This window comes from Opisthocomus hoazin, chromosome 14, assembly GCF_030867145.1.
Source record: "Opisthocomus hoazin isolate bOpiHoa1 chromosome 14, bOpiHoa1.hap1, whole genome shotgun sequence".
In the NCBI taxonomy this organism is placed as follows: domain Eukaryota; kingdom Metazoa; phylum Chordata; class Aves; order Opisthocomiformes; family Opisthocomidae; genus Opisthocomus; species Opisthocomus hoazin.
The window spans coordinates 22,562,602-22,586,883 of NC_134427.1; the positions used below are offsets into that span (position 1 = coordinate 22,562,602).

Below are 24,282 nucleotides of genomic sequence, written 5' to 3' on the forward strand. Positions count from 1 at the left end.
CTCCAGCTGCCATTCACCTGCTGCTGCCTCTGCAGTGAATATTCATCACCTCTCGCAAACCCAAGGGCAGCAGAGCTTCCCCAGGTCTTCACTGCGATCTAAACCCTGAAAGGGCTGAGAAATCTACTCCAGGAGGATGACCTTGGATCGAGCCTGAGAATTTACAGTTTTTAATTGTCACATAAGAGCTAATATTAGCGTAACGCACGGTGCAAGCAGCTGTTACAGATCCCAGCAAGAAAGGCCCTCAGACTCCATGAGGTGTTGATTAAAACAATGTTTGTTAGCGATAACAAGAAGGAAAAAGTGGATCGCAGAGATATTCTGACATCCTTCAGCTGGTGGCAAAGCCAAGCTGTATGGGGCCGGACAGACCCTGCCCACCAGCACTGCAGTCCTTATACCCCTTACAGCATGCTCTTAAAAGAAAGCAACTCATTAATTTCTACTGCTTATACAAAACCACACTGCTTCACTTTGAGATAAGAGGAGACACACAGCTGGCGTAATTGCTGGGTGCCAAGCAGCACCTGCACACAGGCCTCTCCACCGCAATTAGTGGGGGCAGCGCTCGTTCATTAGGGCTTTGCATTTGTGCTGCAATCCAGTGTCATTTTTTTTTCCTGGTAGCTTCTCCTGGGGTTTGCAGAAGGATGGTGATAGTTTCCAACGTTAATAATAAACTGGGTGGGATCATCCACAACACTGCACAATGTACACATATAACAACAACACTTTTTGCTCCTCTTCCCAAAGGAAAGTTCATACACAGCAGGCAAGAAATAAAAAATGAGGGAAGAAATAAGCATGTTGAGATGAGAAGTAGAAGACATGGAGTAACAGACACATTTCTCAGCCAGACACTATCACCCGCACAGTTTACTCCCAAACTAATAATTAAGATGCCACTGAGATCAGTTTTGAGCAGGAATCCCAAGGAATCAAGGGTGCCGACTTCTTCCAGGGAGCTTTTCTCAAGTACGAGATAGAGCCATGGGCAATGTCCAGAGCAGCACTGAGCTGCTGAGGCTGGTAAATCCTCACAGTGGAGACACATATTGACTCGGCTTCATTTGCAGGAAATTTGAAAGTCAAGGCAGTTCTAACCCACCTTTACCGTAGGTATGCTGTAAAGGGGGGAGATGCTGTACAACACAGAGCTCGCTGCCTCTCACCTGACGCAGCAGCAGGTTTGCTGTTCCTTTTTGGATCCTTCAGGTCTGTGTCTGCAGCTTCTACCAAAATCAGTATTTACTGAACCTGAGGAGATGAAACAAAGGGAGGAATTAAAAGCAAGCAACTAACAGAGAACTAGGCCACAGAGTTGAGCTTAGCAAATCAAGTTTGAGTGTATTTGCAGAGCAGGATGAAATCATAAAAAAAGGATCTTATAACTACCCAGACTGATGATGAATAGGATTTAAAAAGAGGCTATTTCACCTATCCTTGAGCTTTGTTTGTTCTGTATTGCTCTACTTGCTTGTTTTCAAAGATGGTATTTAGAAAAGTCACATTTGATCAGATTCTTTGCTAAGACAAGGTTGAGCTGCGTTTTATAGAATTAATCAAAGCTGTAACCGGCTGGAACCCTTTAAAAAAATCAAACTCCACTGCATTAGCTTAAAAAAATCAGAATCCACTGCGTTAGCTCCATCAGAGCATTCCATAACAAGAAATAACACAGCTGCTGTAGTAAACTGGAGGCAGAACAGTGAAAGAAACAGCTGGATTTTCCAGGTACCAGGAAAGAATTTTTAAAGCATGAGGTGGAGCACCAGTAACTCCTGCCTCCGACAGAGCTTGTTGTGTTGAAGTGGAACAAGAAGGACGTGTCACTGCAATGCCGCATGTTCCCTTGAAGGGCTGCAGCATCTCAGCTGAGCAGAAGGCATTCTTGAAGGCCTCTCCTTTGCAACGTTGGTTGTAAATAGGTCCGTACGCCTCACAGCAGCGCCGTGTGCTGCCGAGGTACTTCAGGTGTGTCCTGAGCCAGGCAGAGCCCCACCGAACATCAGTACGTTGCTTCTGGCACTCATGTACTCTGTAGGCACATCCAAAGGGATCAGCCCTGCACCCATTAGAAGAGCGGCTTCGGTGAGTATTTTTCTTGGACAGAGGCTTTTGAATGTCCTCCACAAGGGCACTCAGTGTGTTAAAACCCCATCTGACGGAGGAAGAAAACTGACGCAGAGCAGGGAGTGTCTTGTACAAGGCCACCAAGACAATGTCGCAGCCTTGACTGAACTTCTAAGCACAGCTCACAGCATCTTCAGGCTACAGATTCTCTTCTGTCATTTTAAGTCACATTTATTACAGAAACCCCTCTGTATACAGGAACCTGCAATTCCTTTGATCTTGGACTGAGTTCCTTACAGTGGCATTGATTCTGCCGTTCATACGGAAACCCCCATCAGACTTACTTGCAGCGGTGCTACCCCCAGACATTGAATTGGTCAGGTTGCTGACAGGCTTTCTACTGATAGGAGCGTGGATTTCTAATGTTATTTTGCAGTCTGGAGACGAGTTTGAAGATATTTCGTTTGCAGGGAAAGGTGAGCTGAATTGTGGGGCTGGTGTGTCCCACACCAAGGAATTCCTGTAATCTCATTTTCATCAGTCACTCACCATTTAGGAAGTGTTCAACAGGCAGCTAAAGTCTGCCACAATAAATCCCTATCAACAGAACTGTGAGATCTTATCTAATGCAGATGACAATTACATTTTGTCTGGGAAGCATCTGAGAAAAAAACTATTTAATGTGCCATTTTTACTGAGTGAAGGATGGGAGGGGGCATTACTAGACACCCACACTGCTAAGCTCCTGGCGTGTGAGTGCCGAAGGGGCTGTTGCAAAGGCAGCCTCGTTTACAAGTGTTACAAAGAGAACGGTGCCAGAAATACATCGAGATGGTGGGTTTAGATAGAATCCAGTAACCAGTTCCTGTCAGTATGCGTGCAGTCCTGCCCAGATGCTGGATGCTGTCATTTCGTAAGCAGACAGCATAATGTATGAGCATGGCCAAGTGCACTGCTTGTGCACTGATGCTAAGGTCAGCTGAATGACGCCAGGCATGAACTTGGCCTTCAGGACTTGTTTTTTCTCACTTTAATGATACTCAAGAAATAGCAGTCTCAAGAAATAGCCTTAGGGAGCACAGATTTTTCCCATATTTCAGAATTTTGACTGCCACAAATAGATTCTGAAGTATCTTCCCTGAGAAGAAAAATTTAAAAGTAGCTTAATTCAGGGAATATGAGGCTGCTGAGAAGCATGAAAGCAGAACCGGGTATGCGCTCCTGCAAACTTTACTTTAACCCTTGGAACTGTCCTTACTCTAAAGGGCCCTTCAGCGGAAATTTTTTAAAGTGAGTTTAGATACCATGTGGTGGTATTAGTGTCCTTATGTGATGAGTTGCAGCATCGTAATTACAGCCTCTGCTAAGAGAACCAATACTATGCAACTAATGGGTTTTACCTGAAGGATTGGAAAATACCTTATGAAAAAAACTGTACTATTTCTTACACTTTTTCTGCTGACAGCCCCTGGACAGCGATGATCTCAGTGCCATGTGTCTGGGTCAAGTGCAGTGGTTCCTAACACCTGGTTGCCAGCGCCGTACTGCAGTGATGTCTTCCACACCGTAGGACATCAAGAGATACGCTTGACAAAACACAACTAGTTCATCCCTGGTACTACTGAAGGAGTCGCAGGACTAGCACAACATGTGCTGCCTCTGAGGCAATACTACTAAAGTAATTCCAAAATCCAGCCTAATCCCTGATCTCCCCTTTAAAAGGTTTTACACGGCAGAAGAGGCTGTGAGTACAAACAGGCAACGAGCAATCTGCATGCAGGGACCATCCCTCTCCTCCGCCAAACACACGACAATCAAATGGAGCAACTCAGGTGTCCTGGTGTTTTTAGACTCCCCGGTTGTGCTGTTTTGCTTTAGATTAATAATCTGCTAGCCATGCTGTGATGGGGCTGTGGGACAGCACCTCCAACCTGCTTCGAGTCAGGTTTTCAGTTAATTAAAGCATCACTTGCAGAGATGGAAAATCACTAAGGAGACATGAGGTAAGGAAATGTTGAGTAAAGTGGGTTTTTTTTTTCCTTTGCAGCTGTTGTGGCTAGATGTTTTTAATGGAAAGAAAACAAAATGTCATCATAACAACCCTGATGACATCGCCTGACACTTATATCCACTTCCAGCAGAGTTTTGGAAACTAACTGGTGAACACATAGTTTCATCTGGTTTGTTGCTCTTGGAACTGAACTGAATACTTTCGTAACAAGTAAGTTCACACAGTGAAGTTTCTTCTCTTTTCTAGTGAATAGCTAGGAGCAGATTGTGATGTTTTTCAGATGCATTGTTTTTTTCAAAATTATGCTACAAGATTCTTCTTATTACCTTGCAATTTGAGCTGCACTTCTTGTTTTTGAGTGGTCTTACCAGTAAGTGGCATCGTTTCTAACCCCTGAATAGAAACAGTCTCCCTGAACATCACAAGGCATGCTCATATAAAATTTAATTGCTGCATGAACTTGAGAAAATAGATATAAATCTGACTTTTGCAAAGAGCCGTGCTACTGAGAACTCACTTGCATGAACATTCATGGAATGGGACCATGAGAGAAGTCTGAGGAAGGCCAAAGCAGATGTGTTTACAGTTTCAAACAAATCTCTGCAGATAATGTCTTGCAGTATGTGTCTATCTCTGTTTGTTAAGAATAAAGCTCCTCAGTCTTCAAACATCACAGATCCTGGGCTTCCCTGAGTACACAGAACTATTCTCCCTTGCCCTGCTGTCAAGTGGGAATGTTGTTTCCCAGAATTTTTTTTTTTTTAACAGAGCTTCCACTGCACATTGGGCTCCCCGCTGGATTAAAGCTCTGGGTGAACGAATCGATGACGGAGAGCTGGGAATGGCTGTCTTCCCCTCCGCACTGCGCTAGGTTAGCCGAGGGCTGCATTCGGCTGGCTGTCTTGCTACATCTGGAAGAGGCAGGGGCACTGAGACCTCTTACACGACAGAAAAAGCGACCACAGAGAGCTCTACCCAAAGCAGAGCAGGTACTCCTTAAGGACCTGATGGGTACTCCTCCTCTAGCGTAAGACATGATCTAACAAAATACAAGTGATCCAGTGCATTACAATATGTATGGCAGAGAGACTGAATAGAATATCCTTTGCAATACCAACATGGTTCAGAGTCCTAAACTCTTTGTTCAAGCACACAAAGCTCTGACCCAGTCAAGCTTGTTAGCAGTGGCAAATTTATTCCCATTTTTCTTTGATGAAATGGAGTTGTTCTTTTTCTGAGACAGGACTCAATCCATAGTGACAAAGGGAGGATTATCTGCCTCTCAGCAAGCCACTGAAACCTATCAGAGTGAATTCGGATGTGGGTTTAGGAGACCTATTGCAAACGTGCCAAGAACTGCATAATAATACAAGGAAGGAGAGCAGAGACGGTACTAAAATGCAGTATGATATTAGGATGTTAGCAGCATCTGGAGAACTGAGACGGTGTTTGGCAAATGACACAAAGGGATACAATTCAGGACTGGAGCCAAACTCAAGCTTTACTTGGCTGCAGACAGAATCTCCTCTGTGGTTTTCCCTGCCATACTTCGAAAATTGTTTTTTCCCATTTGTAAGGAAGTTCAAATTTCAGTATCCATGCGTGCACTATGTATGCAGTATCTTTTTAGTGAGAAAATTAGCTGGACCTTTTCCCGAGGCCCAGCTTTTATTCAAGGGTAAACAGAGGGGCTTTTGGAGATAGCTTCTTGTTAGAGATCAAAATTAAGGAGGGATGTTGCTAGGGCTTGCAGTGGAAAAAATACTTTAGGATTCTTCTGTGCTGTCTTTTGGAGATTCTCCTTCTGTATGTTGGATTTGACTCTATTGTTTAATTACAGTTCTAATCATCTTACTCATGCTTCATTTCCCACTGTAAATAAAAGGAATTTTAGGCTGCACTTTGCCTTTTTCTTCCAAGTGGCTGCATAAATTTGCCCTTTTTAAAAAAGTGACTGATTATTTTCTTGTGAAATCATGTGCTCATCTAGTCAACATTACCGAGTTGAGTCATCCCATTGTCAGGGAAAGCACCCCAGGGAACAGAGATGAACAATTGCAGGCTATTTGTCACCAGCGGTGTGTGGCGGGCTCAAACTCCCTGAGTGATAGCAACTGACAGCAAGATGACTTTGTACTTCTACATTTGATGTGTAATATAGTCTGGTGAAATCTTTGGCGGTTTTATGTATAGGAACAATGGCAAACTTCAGCGGAAGGTAAACTGAATGTATATGGCTTTCCTTGTCTCTAAGGACAGCCAGCTCATACCTTCTTCCAGTGGGGCTCCCCGATCTTTCCAGAGTCAGTTGCCCATGAGCCACGGCTGTTGCCTCTTCCAGTGTGCACTGGTTTTAAGTTGCAATGTGATTTGTTAGGTTACATTTCCAAGGAATATCATCCCAGAACTTCCATGCCATCTCTGTTCACTGCTGAGAGGGTTGAAACGGCTTCCGGAAATAAGCTGGAAAAAATACTGGAGAAGGGTGAAGGGGTAGGGAGGGAAATAAGGATCTTAGCACCAGCAGTTTCCCCAGGGCTAGGCATGACGATGGCTGCAATCCTCTCTCCACTCTCTGCTGTCCTTTGCCTAGATCCGCCTGAGAATCTGCAAACACCAGTACCAGCCCACATAGGGTAGTCCAGCATTGGAGGAATCCTCACATCCATCCATACCAGTTACCACCACACTGGTTTCACGTGGCCTGGCCATTCTTGTTGCAAGAGTCCCAGCCCCATGTGAATGGATTGGCTGGTTTTATTCTTGTGCACCCCACACCCATAAGAACCCTTAAGGCCAAGCACATTGCTCTGTAATGTGCTGTCGCTAAAGAAAGTAATCTTCATTTGGGGGCTGGTGCAGGGAAGAGTGTCTCTCCAAAGTAATCTCTTTAACTTAGGTGTCACAAGATTGCTTTAACTAAGGAGCAATGGAAGCAGCGGTGACAAACGGTGTATCCCATATCAGTCTGTTGGATAATTTCGTCCGATGACGAAGTCCTGCCTAGCGCAAACTGAACATCTATTAAAGCTGGTATGTGGGTAGATGAGGCATGAATGTTTCTCTACAGTGAGCTGGAAAAATAATACGTGGTTGTCTGATAAAGTACTTCAAGGACACTCTAAAAGCAAACTTCACAGAGGGCAATTTGTCCAGCAACTCTTTTGCACTCTTAGCTCCCAAGAAGTCCACAGTGTGAAGAAGCACAGGCCTCTCATGCCGTTGGGCAAAAAACCCAGGCAAGGTGAAGAAAACAGCAGCCAGCTGGCTCACACTTGTAGTGCCACTGGAAATTGTAGAACAGAAAGCGTTTATCAGATACAGGTCTGTACTGTTATTTGCAAACCTGTCATGTTTACTCATCCACTGCTGGTCTGGCACTATCGTCCTCAAATCAAGATGATGAATTGGTTTGAAAAGCCCACTGCATCACCCACCCACAAGCAGCACCTTGTTGCTCCTGCATGATGTCGTTCCAGCTCATAAGAACTGGTTTATACTTACAATGCCAGAAAACAAACACTTACTAACAACTCCCATTTCTCACTTTTCCCACACTTTCTCTTTAACATGGTATCTGAGAAGGGAAACACAACAGATACCCCAGATAGTTCCACTCAGGGAACTGTGGCACATGTCCCGCTCTTCACCATGCCCTTACTGAGCCAGCCTTCCTCGAGCAGGCAGGAGCGCGGGTCACTGCCCATGGTCAAAGCCTCGTCAGAGCGCGGTGGGTGCGCACAGCGGTGATTGCTGTGGTAGCAGCCGTGTCAGGTACGTGCCTAGGCAAACAAAAGAGAATACGGGGAAAGAGTCACAAAAGATCCAGGGGGTGGCAAGGGTGGGGTGGTATCTTAATAAGATACATAAAAATTTAGCCTTGACACTTAAAGGTAGAATTCTTCTTCTTTACGCTTAATATAAACTGTGCAACTGCTCCTTTGTCGTGCTAATGAGACCACAGGCCTTCTAGAAGACGCCACAGACTATAATGTAGTCTGTATCAACAAAATCTGTCTTGTTTAGAACTTAATTAGCCTTGCCCGACCAGCAGCACGTACCTGACCCAACGCTGCAAAGCAAATTCTTTCCAGTTTGTTTTCAGCAGAAATCTTTCCTCTTTCTTTTTCCTCTCTCCTGCTGAACCCAAGCTAGATACTTTAAAGGCCACAGCGATTCAATTGCTCATCGGCAGAGCAAGCCTAGGTCTAGAGCTTCTATTTCATTTTCCTGGACCGTGTTAGCTTAGTCAGTTCTCTGCACGGTTTAAATGAAAAACAAAATGATGCAGCAAAGCAGAAAAAAGTGACCTTTCAGCCCATGGATGAAGATTTTAACTGAAGAACAAAACAAAGTTGAGGAAAAATCCAATAAGGTTTCTTTTCGTACAGATGAAAAGCAGTTCTTTATTTTGTTCATATTTCAGGATCTATATAATAAAGCTAGACTGTAACATTTGCTTCACTTAACATTTCGAAAGCAAAGGGTTTCGCTAAGCCAGTCCATTGATCAGTTATTCCTAGCACACTACCAGGTACACTGTGCACCGTGAACTCTGCCACGCACATCTTTAGTGAGTGCAGCTCAGGAGCCTTGGAGGAAAGCAATATGAAATTCTGGAAACCAAACTGTACTGAAGAAAAAAACCCCACAAAACCTTAATCATAAACCTTAAATCCTCTTACTAAGATGTTCAAAATCCTATGTGACACCGATGTTTTTTCTTTCTTCATCAACCCCCCTTTCACAAGAACGTGCAAGTACAAAACAGAGAACTAATCAGTCCGTACCTTAGCTGTGGATTTCTCATCCTTCTACTCTTTATTCACTAACCACCTAATTACCTCCCTCATAAATACTTCAGTGCTCAGTACATCTCGGATGCTAGACAGAATCTACCCCTTTATGGCTTTGCGAGCTATTTTGAAATTGCCTGTTCCCAAGAAATGCCCTTGCAGGGAGAACTTCATGTTTCTCATTCCAGCAAGTAATTCAGTCCAGTGAGAAATGCTTTGGTAACATTTATAATTTGCTACCAATCACTCTGTATTTTGTAACATTAAACAAAATACTTTACTGAAGTCTTAGTCTGCCCAGGCTCTTTGTGTACAGGATTGCAAAAGAGATTCCAAATGATCTTCCTTCCTACAATTTCTCCAGCGTGTGCAACCTGGTGGAAACGTTCCAGCATATAAATAAATCTCTGTAAGAGTTTATACTGATCTCTCATTAAACTGCAGATATTTGCCCAGCCAAGATGTTATTCAATCACATTATTTGTTTTCCCAATAGAAGCCTGAAGTTTTTCTTTTGCCTACATAAATGCTGACCTAGTATATTTAGAAAGTAAATTATCTACATATTTCAGATGTCACTCTTTTCATTGAAAGTCCATGAATGAAACTGTGTCAATGTCACCTGGACTTTTATTACCATTTCTCCCATTGAGACTATCGATCTGGGAAATTTTGAAGTCCTTTCTCCCTTCACAGCATCACAGAATCACAGAATATTAGGGGTTGGAAGGGACCTCTGTGGGTCATCTAGTCCAACCCCCCTTCTTAAGTTTTGTTTAATTCTCAGAAAAGTTTCTGTAGTGGGCTGTATCGATTTTGTTCTAGGCAGCTTTCTGAGTTATTTATAACCTCTTAAGGAAATAAAAGAGTTCAGTAACCAAAGTAACCAGAGTTACCTTAGTTTATCCTATTTAATCTGTTAGTCATGCTTCTACCTCCAGTTCTGCTGAAGTTAAGGTACTGCTTAACAGTGTGCAGGCAGGCTCCCGGCTCCAGATGACAGCCGCTCACATCCACACGCGGCAGGCACTGCCCCGCCGTGACGGCCTACACGCATCGGCCTTGTGTTCCTTCTCCCCTGTGCTTTAGGACACATGGATGCCCTGATGGGAAGCTTGGGACCGAGCCGGATCCCACAGCGTGTCTGCAGCCTCCCGCCACAGACGCAGCTTTCAGCAGCAGAGGTGCCGCCCGGAACACAGAAATGAGCACACCGGGCACGCTGGGCTGGATGAATCTTCATTAATCCCATGCACAGAGCTGGGGGCACAGGCTCTGACTGATAGCAATTAACCCATCCGTGGCATTTCTCAGAGAAGAAAACTCCGAGCTTCTCAGCTTCCAGGCTCCCTGCAGGCTCAGGCAGACTGTCCTATGTTACTTCCATCTTGATCACATTTTCACGATCTTTGGCTTTACTTTTATGGTAGCAAACAAAAATGAAATTTGAGATGCTAACGTCAATCACGTGCCTCCAGGATCTGGAGCACTGGGTGTGCAGCGTCTGTAAGTTCAGGTGACCCTGCTGGCCCTCAGTGCGTTGTCTGGCTGCTGCCCCATCGCCCTAACAAAAAGGTGATCACGTCATCCCAGTGGCCACCACCACCTCCAGCCACTTCTCCTTCGCTCCCCAATTCAGGCAGGTCTGACACAGCCCCTCGGCTGCCACTCCTGGCTACCCCCTTCCCGCGCAGAGGGACACAGCGTCAGCATCAGATCTTCTGAAATCTGTTCCGTGTTTCCTGTTACTTCACTATGTGTGTAAGGCATTCAGTCTCTGTATCAGTTATTCTGCTTGTAAAACAGAATAATAGGAGAAGAAAAAGTGCTTGGAAGTCACCTCTGGAGGTCATGTAGTCCAGCCTCCTGCTCAAGGGAAGACTAACTTCAATTAAGGTAAATATAATAATTACCTACATTAGAAAGTCTGGAGAGATGCAAAATGAAGGAAAGTTTACATAAGATTAGCCTTGCTGTTGAACCTCAGAATACTAAAGCTGATATTCCCTTTCGCAATTCTGTTATTTCCATTAGTGTGAATAATTGCTTATGCTCCTTGTACTCTATTGTATCTTTATTTTCTAACATGCACATTTGTGGATTTTATCTGTTGATTGCTTTTGGCTATAAGACCTCAAACCAAAGCAATTTAAAGTCAGAGAGGAAGAACATCTGTTCTTCAAAAAAGGTACAGCAGTACATCAGTGTGTTACAGTGACAGTTTAATATGCACGATGAGTATGAAGCTGAGCCCCCATCCTTTCAGTAAGGCCATTAGCTATGCTTCCATGGAGGGCATCAGGATAGACAACACTGAGTTTACCAATAACTAAGATGATAGTGCAATTTGGAAGTCAACAAACATAGCTGTGGTCATGGCTGCTGATACTCTGACAACCAGCAATTTTTCTCAGTCACTGTGTATATCAAACTTCATCTATCGTACTTAGGATTACTAGCAGAGCACTAGGCAACATGCCATAGGAAACAATTGTGTGCTGGAAGCATGTTCTACCACATGTCCTTTGTTTGAAATTTGTTGGATTTTATGACGATTTTCTTTTCTTGAACCCTCTCTCCTCTGCCAGGGCCAGGAAGGTACACGCGCAGAGGATCGGCTTCCTGATCCCGGGCCAGCCACATCTCCGGAGGCGGCTGGAGTTGTTTCAGGCTACCAAAGGTTGCTGGAGTTATTTCAGCTACCGGCCAGAGAAGTGCCAGCCACGCACCAGCAGCTGGAGGTAAAACAGGAGCCACTCTGTCGGCTCTATGATGGCTGGGCTGTCCTTCTGCTGCTTGCTCCTTGGACTTCAGGGTCACGTGGAGAGGATAAGGTGATTATTGCGGTCCGCCCTGCATTTCCATTGTGAGACAGATTATCAATTGTGTGTTTCAGCTAGTAAAACTAAAAGCCTCAGGTTCAGTTTAACTGCCTGAATTGAAAGAGAAACTGGCAGAGTGGAGGTTTTATACTCGTGGTGTTTGCACCAGAAATGCCATCAGTGTTCAGAACATGCTGTGTCAGAGGCAGAGCGCAAGCTGCCCCCACACAGTTCTGCACGCTCAGCCCTGGCTTGCCACAGCCCTTTTTTCAGTCTCAGGGCTCAACAGAGCACCTAGTCCTGACCTAATGTGTCACCAGCCCTTGCTGGCTACACCCTCTTCTGGGGAGCGTGCCAATCACAACGAGTCGCTCCATTCGGTGACACTTCTGCATTTGGGAAAATGTCACCCAGCTGAGATTATCAAATTAATTCATGTATAACATATGCCTCACTTGAGCAGCTGAAGACTGGTTCTTTAGTCTTACAATTCCACTTGTCTCTGCCATGTCTTCCTGTTCCTGTCCCACCAGACTGTCTGTGCAGCAAGTTATTTCTGCCTACCATTACAGCAGATCTCACAAATTTGTTACCATACCAAAGTGGAACTCTGCTGTGAAAACTGACTCCGTAAAATAAACAGACAAATAAAATATCATCCCAGAGTTCTGTCTTCATGAAGTGTAAGTGCCCAGGTAACAAGTCAAGGGATGGACTCAGCCCATGGCTACTTCTGCACACGCAGCCCAGACACTAAGAATTAACGAAGATATGCAGGTCAAATAGCGCTCGTTATTTCAAACGTGCAACCTGGTTAGCCAGACTTTAAATTGCTACCCTTTTATTTTGCTCACTGATTATTTTGCATTGTATCTGAGATCAGTCGGGAAGAAGAGAAAGACTTTGAGCAGGAGCCTGAAGTAACACATGACAGAACTGTTCGATGTTTTAACGTCTGGGGGATTTAGTCCCTTATCTCTGATGCCAGCTGGGGAGAACAAAAGACTTTTCTTGGCATTAGATGAAAATTAAAACATCACTTATAAGCAGTAACGGTCAAGCTGAAATAGGTTCAGAGTTCAGCCTGAGCTTTGATTAAGTATCCAGAAATACCAATGCTTCTTCAAGTGATCTGAACCTCTTGGTAACGAACGGGGCAGGGAGGGCACCCTCCTTCTCCAGCATTTTCCATTGTTCCCTGGGCACAGGAGGATAGTGAAACGTGGCCACTTTCCTTCCGTTTCTATTCAGAAACCATTCAGAGAGGCTCTTATTTTAATGGCTGAGGAGCAGAAATGTAAAATAGTAAACATACTACGCAAACTCAACTTTTCTAAATTTCTAGAAAGGCTTAGGTTCCGTGAGGGTGACAGTTTGGTGTGCTCTTTATCTTCTTCAAATATTTCCCCTTGCCTGAATTCCAAGCGATCGGTTCCACTGTGCACGCCAGTGCTTGCGGTTCAGCGCACGTCCCAGCTGCCTCCCCTCCCTGCCCTATCCGTGCCGTGCAGAACTCACTGCTTTGTGTTCACACGGGTGTTGTCAGGACATCTTAGACCTCCAGGGCCAAATTCATGCCGTACGCAACTTTGAGGGAAATGGAGAGAATGGCATCAGAGCAAGATCTGATCCCTGTTGCATCACACGGTTTTGTATCCTGTTGAGTTCCGCTTTTATTACAGTCTGTGTGGCAGGGCTGTAATTTGAAACGGAAGCAGTGAACAACATTCGGCTTCACAGGGTTTGCTCACACATTGTTCTCGGAGAAATCCGGACAAATAGCCTGGAGGTAGGCGTTCTGCAGCCCTTGCCGACAGGCATTAGCTCCGGGGTCTTCCCTGGTTCCTCAAGGCACAGTTTCACGGCTTGCTGTCGGAGTCATCCACACCGGTTATTGCAGACTACCCCTGCGCTACGGCGGGATGAATCTTGCCCGCGCAACCACAAAAAAAAAGGATTAAAATGAGGGCTTGTGACAGGTGGTCCCCAAACCACAAGCCAGGGAAGACAAAGCCAATTCCACAGAGAATGTCTGAGCGGCACACGGTCTGCCAGCAAATTCAACGCAGCAAGAAGTGACTGATGGCATATAAGGTTTCTCTCAAGTGTCAGAGCAACTGCAGAACTGCCAAACAGATCACAACTTGTGTCTGCAGAATGTAAGAAGGTGTCAAGAGAGACAATCACAGGAGACACCAAAGTAATTTCAAGAAAGAAACAAGCAGTAACCAAAAAGCACTATGAAGACTTGTACCAAGAAACAGAAGAATGAGTCTTGCAATGGACATCTAAATCACCACTGAATTTAATCTCCAGTACAGTGCCTACAGTCTAAGGACAGCAGTGGGACTGACCTGTTCTAGGTCAGCCATCATGCACCTTAACAGGCTTCTGAGCACCCTTAGGTGATGCGGTGTTTTTGAAAGGATTGCTTCTTTGCCGGTTTGCATAGTTTCTGCGTCTCTGTCTGCCTTTCTCTGGGACTGGCTGAAATCTGGAACCTACAGCTATTGTGTCCCAGACCCCCAGTTACTACATCACCTTGCTGCTGCAGAAATTTTAAAAGGAAAACGTTTTAGAAAGGCATCTATGTTATCCCATCTTCTTTTCTTAACATAACTGGGAAGGATGTGTTCCTGCATGAAATTATCTAGTAATTTTCTTGTCTTTATTTTCAGTGTTTCAAGTATTCTTAGGGGAAGCACTGCCAGACTTCCAACATATTGTTATGGTTATCACCTTGATAAATATAACCCTATCCTGTCTGCTTACCCCTCTCTTTGAGTCTTCCCTGCTGACTCCTTATTCTCTTTCCTGTCAAGTATGTCCCTTTTCTTTATTTTCAGCACCTCCACAGCCTTCTCCTCAACCAGTTTCCAAAATCTTCAAGACTACTCTTCACCTTTTCTACCACCTCTCAATCGCTATGAAAATGTTCATTCCAATACCCTGCTAGTGCACAGAAAGCCTCCAGCTTGTTAAAACTTCCGTGAAGCCCCTATGGTCCTTCCGCACTTTCCAACGCCCTGTTGGAATGAAGGTCCTCGTAACTAAGTACTCGCAAAGCTCGCTCCTCCTCACAGACACGCTCTGCTGTGCTCGACTCGCAACACATCGGCAGCTGGAGCTCAGAAGCGAGCTGACCTCACTGCTGATCGGCAGCCCCATGGTTTCATTGTACGTCTCCTCAGTCAGAACGCCTCACATGAAGACTATCACCAAGTTAGGGCAGAAACTCATTCCGCATTATTTTATACAGCACCTCGCGCAGCTTCCTTGACTGACAGTGAAGTAATACACCCAGAGAAATACAAATGCAATTGCTATTCCACAGCCTAACGGACACCCCGTCAGGACTTATTCCTGGCCATGCTCTGATGAACCCAAATGCCTGCGAAGACCTTCAGTTAAGCTTATGAAGGATGATTCAAGCTGTCATGATACTTCTTGGTGACTTGACTCCAGTTCAGATATAAATGCCAAGCCTCTGATAGCAGTCTTTTATACTTGGCTAGAAAATGCCTACTACAGAAAAATTCAAAAGGAAATAGTAAGAGCCCAAGGAGTCAGATATTCATCCAATTCAGAGCTGGAGATTTTAATAGCAGGTTCTCCTGTGAGATTTCCAGCATTTCAGGCTTCTAATCCTTTAAAGTCTGAAGCAGCTGCATCTCAAAAAAAGAAAGAAAAACTTACAACTAACTAACCGGAAAAAAAAAATTATCCAGGCTTGTTTGAACTCCAAACACTTTGTGATTTGAGCTGGCAATGGAAGCTTGGCTCAGCTCTTGCTGTGTTTGATTCTCAGGTTCCATCTGCAGCATTGTTCCGCACCACCTGGGCCGGATCTCCGCAGGGACGGAGCTCACCCTCACCTTCACAGGGACCGAGCTCCAGCAGCTCCTGCTCACTCCCAGGGAAGCTCCCAGGACTCATCCCCTCTTCAAAATCAGGCCTATTGTATCTGAGCAATCAAGAGCATTCAGGCTGAAGCACCGTTCAAAACGCACACCTCAGTACATCACCATCTCAATAAATTCTGCCTTTCTCTTTTCCAGCAACTGCTTGCGATAGCTGGCTTGGCTTTCACGGTTAGGAGGGCCGCTGACTGTCCAGCCTGTTGCTGACATCCAGAGGGAAGAGCCCAGCAGGGAACACGCGAACACCTAATTTCCTCCCTCAGAAGACTTGTGGTGGAAAGGTGCAGAAATGAGGCTGGCTCTTCAGGAAGGGGAAATCAGACGGGTAGTTGGGAGAAGGAGAGAAGGAAAATCATCAGGAGGGAAGGGGCTGTTAAAGTCTAACTCAAGGAAAATTTCAGAGCTGGGTTTTTACTCAAGTCTGTTGGAAATTGCTGGTTCAGTCAAAAAAGGACTAATGACGTTAAATCCACTGATGTGAGCCACCTCTGTCCCATTCTCTTTGCTGAGGAGGATGAACACTACTGACTGGTTTTAATATCTCTTGGTTTTCTTTTTAAGGAGGCAGCAACCTAGAAAATGAGAATGTAAAAATATAGGCTGCATTTAGATTTCTGTGACTATGCAAGTCATTACACGTGGACCATGTGGGACTCTGAGTATCAGGTATACACCACAGCTATTGTAACTGTACATATAGATCAAAGATAGAGGTGTCTTCTTTTTCATGCACCTCCCAGAGCAGACTGCTAACCTGTTTGTTGTCTTTCTTTCTTGTTTTGCTTGTGGAAGCTTTGTGAACATTTCTGAGATTGAAACTCAGTTAATTTGCAGCTCACTTTAAAAAGAAAAAATTAACCTGCCTAAAAAGAAGAAGAAGAAAAATATGAAGTCAATTGGAGAGCTCTCCAGTGCTAAGGAGAGCTGGCTACTCCCGCCAGCACCGTCCCCTCCTAACGCCCCGCAGTGCCTGCTCCGGCATTGCTCCCGTCTGCGCTGGGTTGGGAAAGTAAAGCCACGCAGCAGCAGGACACTGCTCACGTGCGCACACAGCACTAAATCCAACCAACGGGCTTCTAACAGACAGTAATTGTTTCTAAAACATGAGGAGATTGTGTCCATTTTTAAACTAATAAGTTTACAGGTCTGTTAGTTTTCTTCTGCAGAGGCAGGGTACACTTTTACAGGTTCTAATGTTGTGGATGCTCTAGTCTGTTTTCACCCAAAACCTGGCCAAACCATTAAAGAACAGATGAAGCCATGCAAGCCTACATGACAGAGAGCTATTTTCTCAGTGATGTAAGGACACCTTGGTACCACGTCACAAAAGAAAACCTGGCACCAGGTTTAAATCTCTATCTTCAGAAAACAGTTGGTACTGCAGCTTTCTTTTCTTCATTACATTAAACACGCAAGTAATTATTAGCTTCTCCTGTAGTTTCCTCACAACAATGGCAGAGCATGGATTTTGCTAAGGAAGTATCCACAGGATGCCCCTGGTTCAGGGATGACACCCTGTCACTAATCAATCTCCAGTAACGATGTGCAGAGAAAGATGTGTGCTTGCCCATCACCGTGGCACGTGGGCCTCCTGCCTCCACCCTGAATTACTGCCTTTTATTTTCCTGCATTCTTCACTTCCCTAATTATAACATAATAAAGCAATACTACCGCAATTACTAATAAAGGGACCCTTGCTAAAGGACAACCCCCCAGCTAGCAAGCGGTCGCTGTAGGGAGCTGCTTGCCTGCAGCACACAGAGCCAGAGCGAGCGACTGCTCCGTGGGCCTCTCCCTTGCTAACACCAGCCCGCGTGCCCGGAGCAGCTCCCTACACCAGTGTGAGCAGAGCGTCAGGCCTCAGCAGCGGCATGAGCACAGGACTGCTCAGCCGTATGAGACAGCACTGCTTTTCAGTTCCGTGAGGCTCAATGGTTTGGGCTCGGAAATCGCCCAGCCAACGTGCCTAGCACGCCTTCCTCTCCAAGCAGTGGGCTCCTCCACTCCACCCCAGCTGCCTCGGGCAGCCGGTCCCCCCTCTCTTCCCTCTAAACCACAATCACCAACCCTTCCCGAGTCTCGGCTCCTAATGCAACTCTGCCAGTCCCAGCCTCCCTCCTCCCCAAAACTCCTCACCCATCAGGGGACTACATCTGCATGGACAGCACAGCGAGAGGCAGGCAGAAGTACCGAAGTCCCTGAACAGCTTTAAAGCAGCCATCTCAGGTAGCCGTTGCTTTCTAGCTCACACTGAACTCCATGATGCTCCAGGCAGTGTTCTGTCTCTGGCACCGCAAGCAGTCCCTCAGGTCCCCAGAGTGGCACTCCCCTCCCTGTGTGTCTCGACTCAGTCTTCCTCACCAGGCTCCTCATGCACACACGATTCAGCCTCCCGAGTCTGGTTCCCGGCCTGCTCTCTCCTCCCCGCTCGTTCCTTGTTTCCTTGCTTAGACAGGTCCGATTCTCTCTGACTTCACCTTTGAGCCTCTCTCAATTCGCCACTCCACTGGCTCCTTCCCTCTTGTGTTAATCTGTCAGTGGGCATAAAGGCAGCAGGGAGATCAGGGAGAAGGAGGTTGCTGTACGTCAGCGGTTAAGCGGAAGCCACCATTCTCCGAGGCTCTCCGGCCAGCACCACCCATCCGCACTGCAGCCTCGCGCGTTCCAACATTCAGAGGAGCAACGAGTTGCGGAGGGCCCCCAGCCTCGCAGCTACCAGCGGGAGGCAGGCAGCACTGATGATGCACATCAAGCATGGTAAAACTGAAGTATCTGGAGTGCCTGGCTGTCTATCATAGGATGTCTGCAGAATTTCTCATAGGCAGCGTTTACTCAAGAGCCACGCTCACGAAACGCAAAAAGCTAAGTTCCTGTAGGGCATTCTCGTTGTGCATCCCGTGTTTCCCCGTATTTTAGTGAGGGCCAATCCTGCCCGGTGCCAGCACCCAGCACGCTGCCGACTGACCTGATGAGCAGCGCCCACAGCATCGGGAGAGAACTGAGCAGCACCCTGCAGGATCTGACCGCTGGACCGCAGGCTCCTGTTAGCAGAGAGGGATTAGTTCGTCCCTTGTGTCTTGTTCTGTATTGAACGTTCACTTGGCATTAAGAAATGACAAGAATATACCTGAAAGCTGGTGGCAGAGTTCAATCCTCGACATTCTAGCAGACTGGAAAATGCTGATACTGAACACTGGTACGGCAGGGAAGGCAAAGCAGCTGCCAGCCACGAAGTTTCCAGTTTGTGCTTTGTACTTAGAGTAACAGGAATTTTTAATCATCTTGTTGCCCACAGAAAATTCATGAGGGGGACTGTACCTTTCCCCACATAAGAGAAACAACCCTCACACGGAAAAAAAGACTTCCCTCTAAGGGCTATTTCCATGGTAACTTGTAAGTTCAAAGCTCAGGCTGTTTTGGCTGCAGGGATACTGAAAAAAGGTAACAAGATTGTTTGTTGTTGTTAATAATGGGAAACCATCATCACTGTCCTCTCATGCAAATCAGGCTGGATTGTTTTAGTTTAAAACTTCCCCAAAGCTGGCAAAGAACAAGCATGAAAAATTTCACCCCAGCAGGTAAAAGAGTAAGAAAGCTGAGAGTGACTGAACATCAAAGAATTTAGAATAGAAACTTATTCATCATGTACCCTTGTAGCCCACAACCAGCATCCCAATATATCCATGCAGCCCTTTTTATCCTGACAAAATTCAAAGTGGGTCACAAGTTCTGTAAGCACATACAATTTTTATAGACAATTACATTCCTCTGCTTCTGCAGTGGTTAAGCAGATATCACAGCACAGAACAGCCCCTGCCGAAATGAAGACGAGAGATTCTGAATCGGGAAACAAATGGCCCCTGGGACACCCCCAGACACACAGGCAGACCCTGCACAGGGACCCTGCATTTAGCTTCCAAGGGTTTACCCCTGCTAAGCGAGGCAGTGTAACCCTCTGCAGGGAAAAGCAATACCGTGCAGTGAACAGCTTTAAGCATTTCTTGGCATTTGAATACCTCACTTAGCAGGTGTCTGTAGACACTTAATGTGGAAGATGGGAGGAAATAATTGCATCCCCTCATCTTTACTGAGGTACATTTTATTATGATGAACTCTGCAAAGTGCTAAGCACATGCTTAAAGCCTATCTGAGGCTGCTTTTTCCCATAGCAACACATAATAAAAGTTAGTATTTAGTCCAGCCTAATAGTGCTGAGGTTGAACGCGCGAATAAACTGCAGCTTGCCTTAAGGCAAACATAGCTTTGGACTTGAAGTATCACTTCAGTGCTTTGAGAGTCCAAACCAAGACAGCGCATCACTCACCTCTGGCTGTCTTTTGAAGGGTTTGGGGCTGCTCAGTATTTTCTAGATTGCGCCCACGGATTTATAGGATTAGGTCTCATGCAGTCAGCCAACCTCACATCTGCAGAGCTGAAAGGCAGCAGGGCAAAACGCATATCTCAATGCGCTGAGTAGCATTTGGAAAGGTCTCTAGTTCTAAGCACAGATTTCATTTAACAGTTCTGAATCCAAGGATCTCTTTAACCATGTTTGCCAAAAAGGCAGTTAAAAAATGATACATGAATGGTGACTGACCGGCAAAGGTGACGAGTGCTGATGTCTTTGGCAGGTTGAAGTATGACTCAAGTGAACCTATGAAACAGTAAAACATAAATGTGCAAGCTGTTATCTAATATTAAAACAAAAAACCATCAGAAGGGAGATAATTTTGTGCAAATGTTTCTACAAGTTTTCATCCTCAGACAGCTGCCCTCTACAATCAATGGCAACACTCATAAAAAATTGTGTGGGGACCAGCTTTTGTGTACACCCAGGAACACGTTTTGGAGTCTTCAAGCAAGCTGCAAATAGTGCTACAAATTATCAGGATATTGGTCCAAAAGATGTTCCCCCAACTCCCTGCTTTCCAAAGGGCTCAGTTAGCAACAATTTTCTTCCTCACTGCAGTCAAGCACAGGCTAAGGATGCTTCAGACATGGATTCTGCTAATATAGCAAGTCATCAGATCTGTAAGGGACTAAGAAAGACCACAAATGGTCTGGCTTTATTTTTAGTTCAAAGACGAACCACTCCTGTCCTGCTACGGGATCTTTGTTACACTGCAGGTTTCTCCTGTGTACAGGAAAGTTTTGAGATCTTAAAATAGGCATTTTGTCCCCTGAAACATGCTTTATAATTCACGGATTGCACTTCTAAAGACCCTTGAAAATTTTCAGCCTCTAGGTGTTCAACCCCGGAGAAAGAAATTAGACCAACCTAGAGCTTTCAAAATTATTTTTCCCACATTTTCAGACTAGTCGTCTTCTTTGTATTGATGTAGTTGATTATCCATGTTAAATAAGGTAAAAATTACCTTGTTACCAGTTTGCACCGATTACACTTCAGAGCCCAATGGTTATCCCTGTATTTTCTTTCTGCTCTGGAAATTTTATTTCTCACTTGTCATCCGTGTGCTGTCCTCAGCTCAGTCCCCAGCTCCCACCTCTGACACTTCAGCTACTGACAAGGTGCTGCAGGAACGAAGCTTTGGTACCAGCTTTGGCTGCCCTGGGCTTTCGGCATCCCGCGCTCCTTAGCCTCGCTAACCGTGCCGTGCTGGCGGAAACACCTGACCACGAGCGGGAGATGTGCCATCTCCAGCGGGACCCAGTGCCTGCTCCCTGCAGGAACATGGAGAGAAATGAGGAAGGCGGAGCTGCAGTAGCTGCAAATGGTTTTCAATCAGTGGGTCCTTCTTTGCTGCTGTAAAGAGAGGGGATTAGAGGCAGGTCACAGGCCGAGAGATAAAACCTCCTGCCACAGGAGCTTAGGCAGTGCCCCGGTGGGCAGCAGGAGCTCTGCCGCTGCCTGGGGTGCTGTGCCTGGCCCTCAAAAAAAGAAGGGAGAGGGGGAAAAAAGGGCAGCAAGGGCGAAGCGGCTGGAAGCGGCATGGCGAGGGGGGCTCGCTGGGCCCTGGTGCTGCTGTTGGCCCTGCGCTGCGGCCCCGGGCAGGCCGGGGAGTTCTGCCACGGCTGGGCGGGCGGCCCGCAGCGCTGGCACCGCGGCTTCCAGTGCCCCGAGCGCTCCGATGGCCCCGGGGCCACGCTGTGCTGCGGGACCTGCCGCCTGCGCTACTGCTGCGCGGCCCGCCAGGCCCGCCTGGACCAGGGCCGCTGTCCCGGCGACCGCCCGCAGCCCAGCCCCGGGCCTCCTGCCCCAGGTAAGCCTCCCCAGCCTCTGGCAGATGGCCGGGGCGTATCGGACGCGGTTTCTTCTCTGCAGCCCCTGGGGAAACCTGCTGTGGTGGGACCAGGCAGACCCTGCCTCTGGTTCTCCACCCTTCAGGGCTCCAGGCTGGGACCACGGCAGCAGCACGGAGCGGAGCCCTGGCACAGCGCTTACTGCGGCTGCGCGGGCCAGAGCCACGCCATTCCCTTCCCTGGGAGCAGGGAATAACCCGGGGCGTCGCTCGGAAGACTCTTCTGTCAGCCCTACTCTTAGAAAGGCCTCTCAGCTACTAACAAAGTAATCTGGTTAGATCCCTGGTGGAACATGGGTGTTGCTAAATGCTCTCTTCATGCACGTGGACACCTCTGACTTCAGTTCTGGCTTGCAGAAATGCTCGTAGCCCTCAAACCCAGATTCCACAGGCAACGCGACAGCAGTTTAGACACTAACTGTACAACTCAGCTACAAGTTTGAATTTCTACTTGATCGTGCACAAGTGAGCAGTAGCTGTGACGCTGAGTAGGGGAACAGCTCGCGCGTGGGTACTGATGGCAGATGCTACAGCACTGACTGGTCCGACCCTCTGTACTTCAGGCTTTTCCAAAGGAGCCCGCCATAGCAATTGCCAGTTTCGAATATTCTTGCTGCAGCAAGAGAAGAGTTAAAACTACTCTGGCTTGCTCCTTGGTGCATGCATGCCTCAAGGAATGAAGCATAGAACATAACCTAGAGTAACCCATGAATGAAAGGTTGGCTAATGTCACTCTTCCATTTTCAGTGCCCGTGTACCTGCCGTTCCTTCTCGTTGGGTCCGTATTTGTGGCGTTTGTTGTTGGCGGCGCCTGTGTTGGAATCTGCTGCTGCAAATGCTTAAACTCCCAGGATGAGGGGCAGCAAAGCGGACTTGCACCTGGCCAGACCTGGCTGCTAGAACCCGATCTGCCTTCTCGCCTCTCCAGTTCCAGTTCTGCCACCAGAAGCTCACTGAGTAGTGCTCCTCAGACCAGCAACATCTGCGTGACTCTAGCTCCATTCCTTCCGACTACGGGGTTGGCCGAAGACGCTCGGTTCTTAAGTCCCCCACCTACCAGTGGGCAACTCTTGCAGCCTTCGCGTGCTAACCACAGACCACCAACTGATCACACCGCAATAATGGCTCCAGCGTCTTTCCCTAAAAGAACAATGTATGGACGCAGTGCGAACGCACCCCCTCTCGGGGTAACACAGGGGGACCACATGATGTACTCGGGAGCTCGCGTCTGAGAAGGTGACACTTCACCACACAGCCTGAACGGGATGCTACTTCACTACCATAAAAAGTTCTTTGGGATTGAAATGAGGACTTTCAAATGTTTGACCCTGTTAGGAAGCACATCAATTTTGGCTTTTTACAGCTCTGAAGATGACTTTTTAGAACTTCTTTCAGAATCATAGAATGATAAGGGTTGGAAGGGACCTTAAAGATCATCTGGTTCCAACTACAACTTAGGTTCTTGGGTTCTTAACTTGTATTATTTTAACGCTATTGAATAAGGCAAGATTCTCAGGCCTGTACATCTGTAGAACACAGAAATGCGTTTCACCTCTCCCTGGTCCTTTCAAGCTGCCTTACCACGCTCTAGGGTCAGAGGACTTGGTTTCAATTCCTGTAGCCATGTCATTTCTCAGCAATTTAGCACAGGGAGGTGCCTTAGTGGAGTTATTAATTGTGGACACTTGACAGCCTGTAAAGCACAGGGATGCTGTGCTTAGCCTACACACTTCTACCAGTAACCTGATGCAAGATGGTAAAATACTGCCTGTGACTCACCTGCTCCTGATGAACTATCAGTTAAGTGGTGCTGCTGAAGGAGCAACTTCTAGCCCTCATTTCAGTAAAATGGAGCTTTAGTACAGATCCTAGGGAAAGGTAACAAAGCAACACACGTGTTGCTTCCTCTCGTCTGATTGGCTTAGTGGTCTTTTTTCTTTCTTTACATAACTGGACACTTCACATGGATGAAGAATTACAGGGTAAGGTAAGAACAAAATAAGACTCCAATCGGTTTTCTTGCCTACTTTGACTCCTTGTTAAGATGCATGCTGCCTGGCTGCAGCCATCCCCTTCGCAGCAGGACACTGATCAGAAGATGCACTGCTCGCTGCTGGAGTGTTTTAACACCTCTCCCCAGCACAGAAACCCGAGTGATTACACTGTGCAGGCCTGTTAAAAGGACTCCCCAGGTGTTGCCAGTAGGAGCAGGGGCCAAGGCTCAAAAATCTTCTAAGTAAATGCTAAAGCCTTTCCCGTGTTAGTACTGCCTTACCAAACAGAAAACCGGTAAGGTCAAGATGCTTGGAGATTTCTCTTTCAAGTCACTGGGACTAATATACTTTGTAAGCACATGTATGACCTTACACTATGTATATTTTTACTTCAGAACGTTAC

The 24,282-nt window shown here is 46.4% G+C and overlaps 1 protein-coding gene and 1 long non-coding RNA gene across 2 annotated transcripts in view; one reads left to right on the plus strand and one right to left on the minus strand.

Annotated features, from left to right (window-relative positions):
- Positions 1 to 181: 181 nt before the first annotated feature.
- Positions 182 to 24,282, minus strand: part of LOC142363083 (uncharacterized) — a 54,104-nt gene continuing 30,003 nt past the window's right edge. Inside the window, exons 4-10 of the long non-coding RNA XR_012765470.1 lie at positions 20,223 to 20,279; positions 19,950 to 20,057; positions 18,753 to 18,879; positions 18,591 to 18,666; positions 7,690 to 7,869; positions 6,358 to 6,562; positions 182 to 1,260 (exon numbers count right to left, since the gene is read on the minus strand). This is a non-coding gene — a long non-coding RNA (uncharacterized LOC142363083). The remainder of the gene's footprint in view (positions 1,261 to 6,357; positions 6,563 to 7,689; positions 7,870 to 18,590; positions 18,667 to 18,752; positions 18,880 to 19,949; positions 20,058 to 20,222; positions 20,280 to 24,282) is intronic.
- Positions 21,576 to 23,117, plus strand: LOC104338515 (protein shisa-1). Its single transcript, XM_009944564.2, has 2 exons — positions 21,576 to 21,846; positions 22,633 to 23,117. Exons 1-2 carry the CDS (start codon positions 21,576 to 21,578, stop codon positions 23,115 to 23,117), a joined length of 756 nt encoding a protein of 251 aa, XP_009942866.2.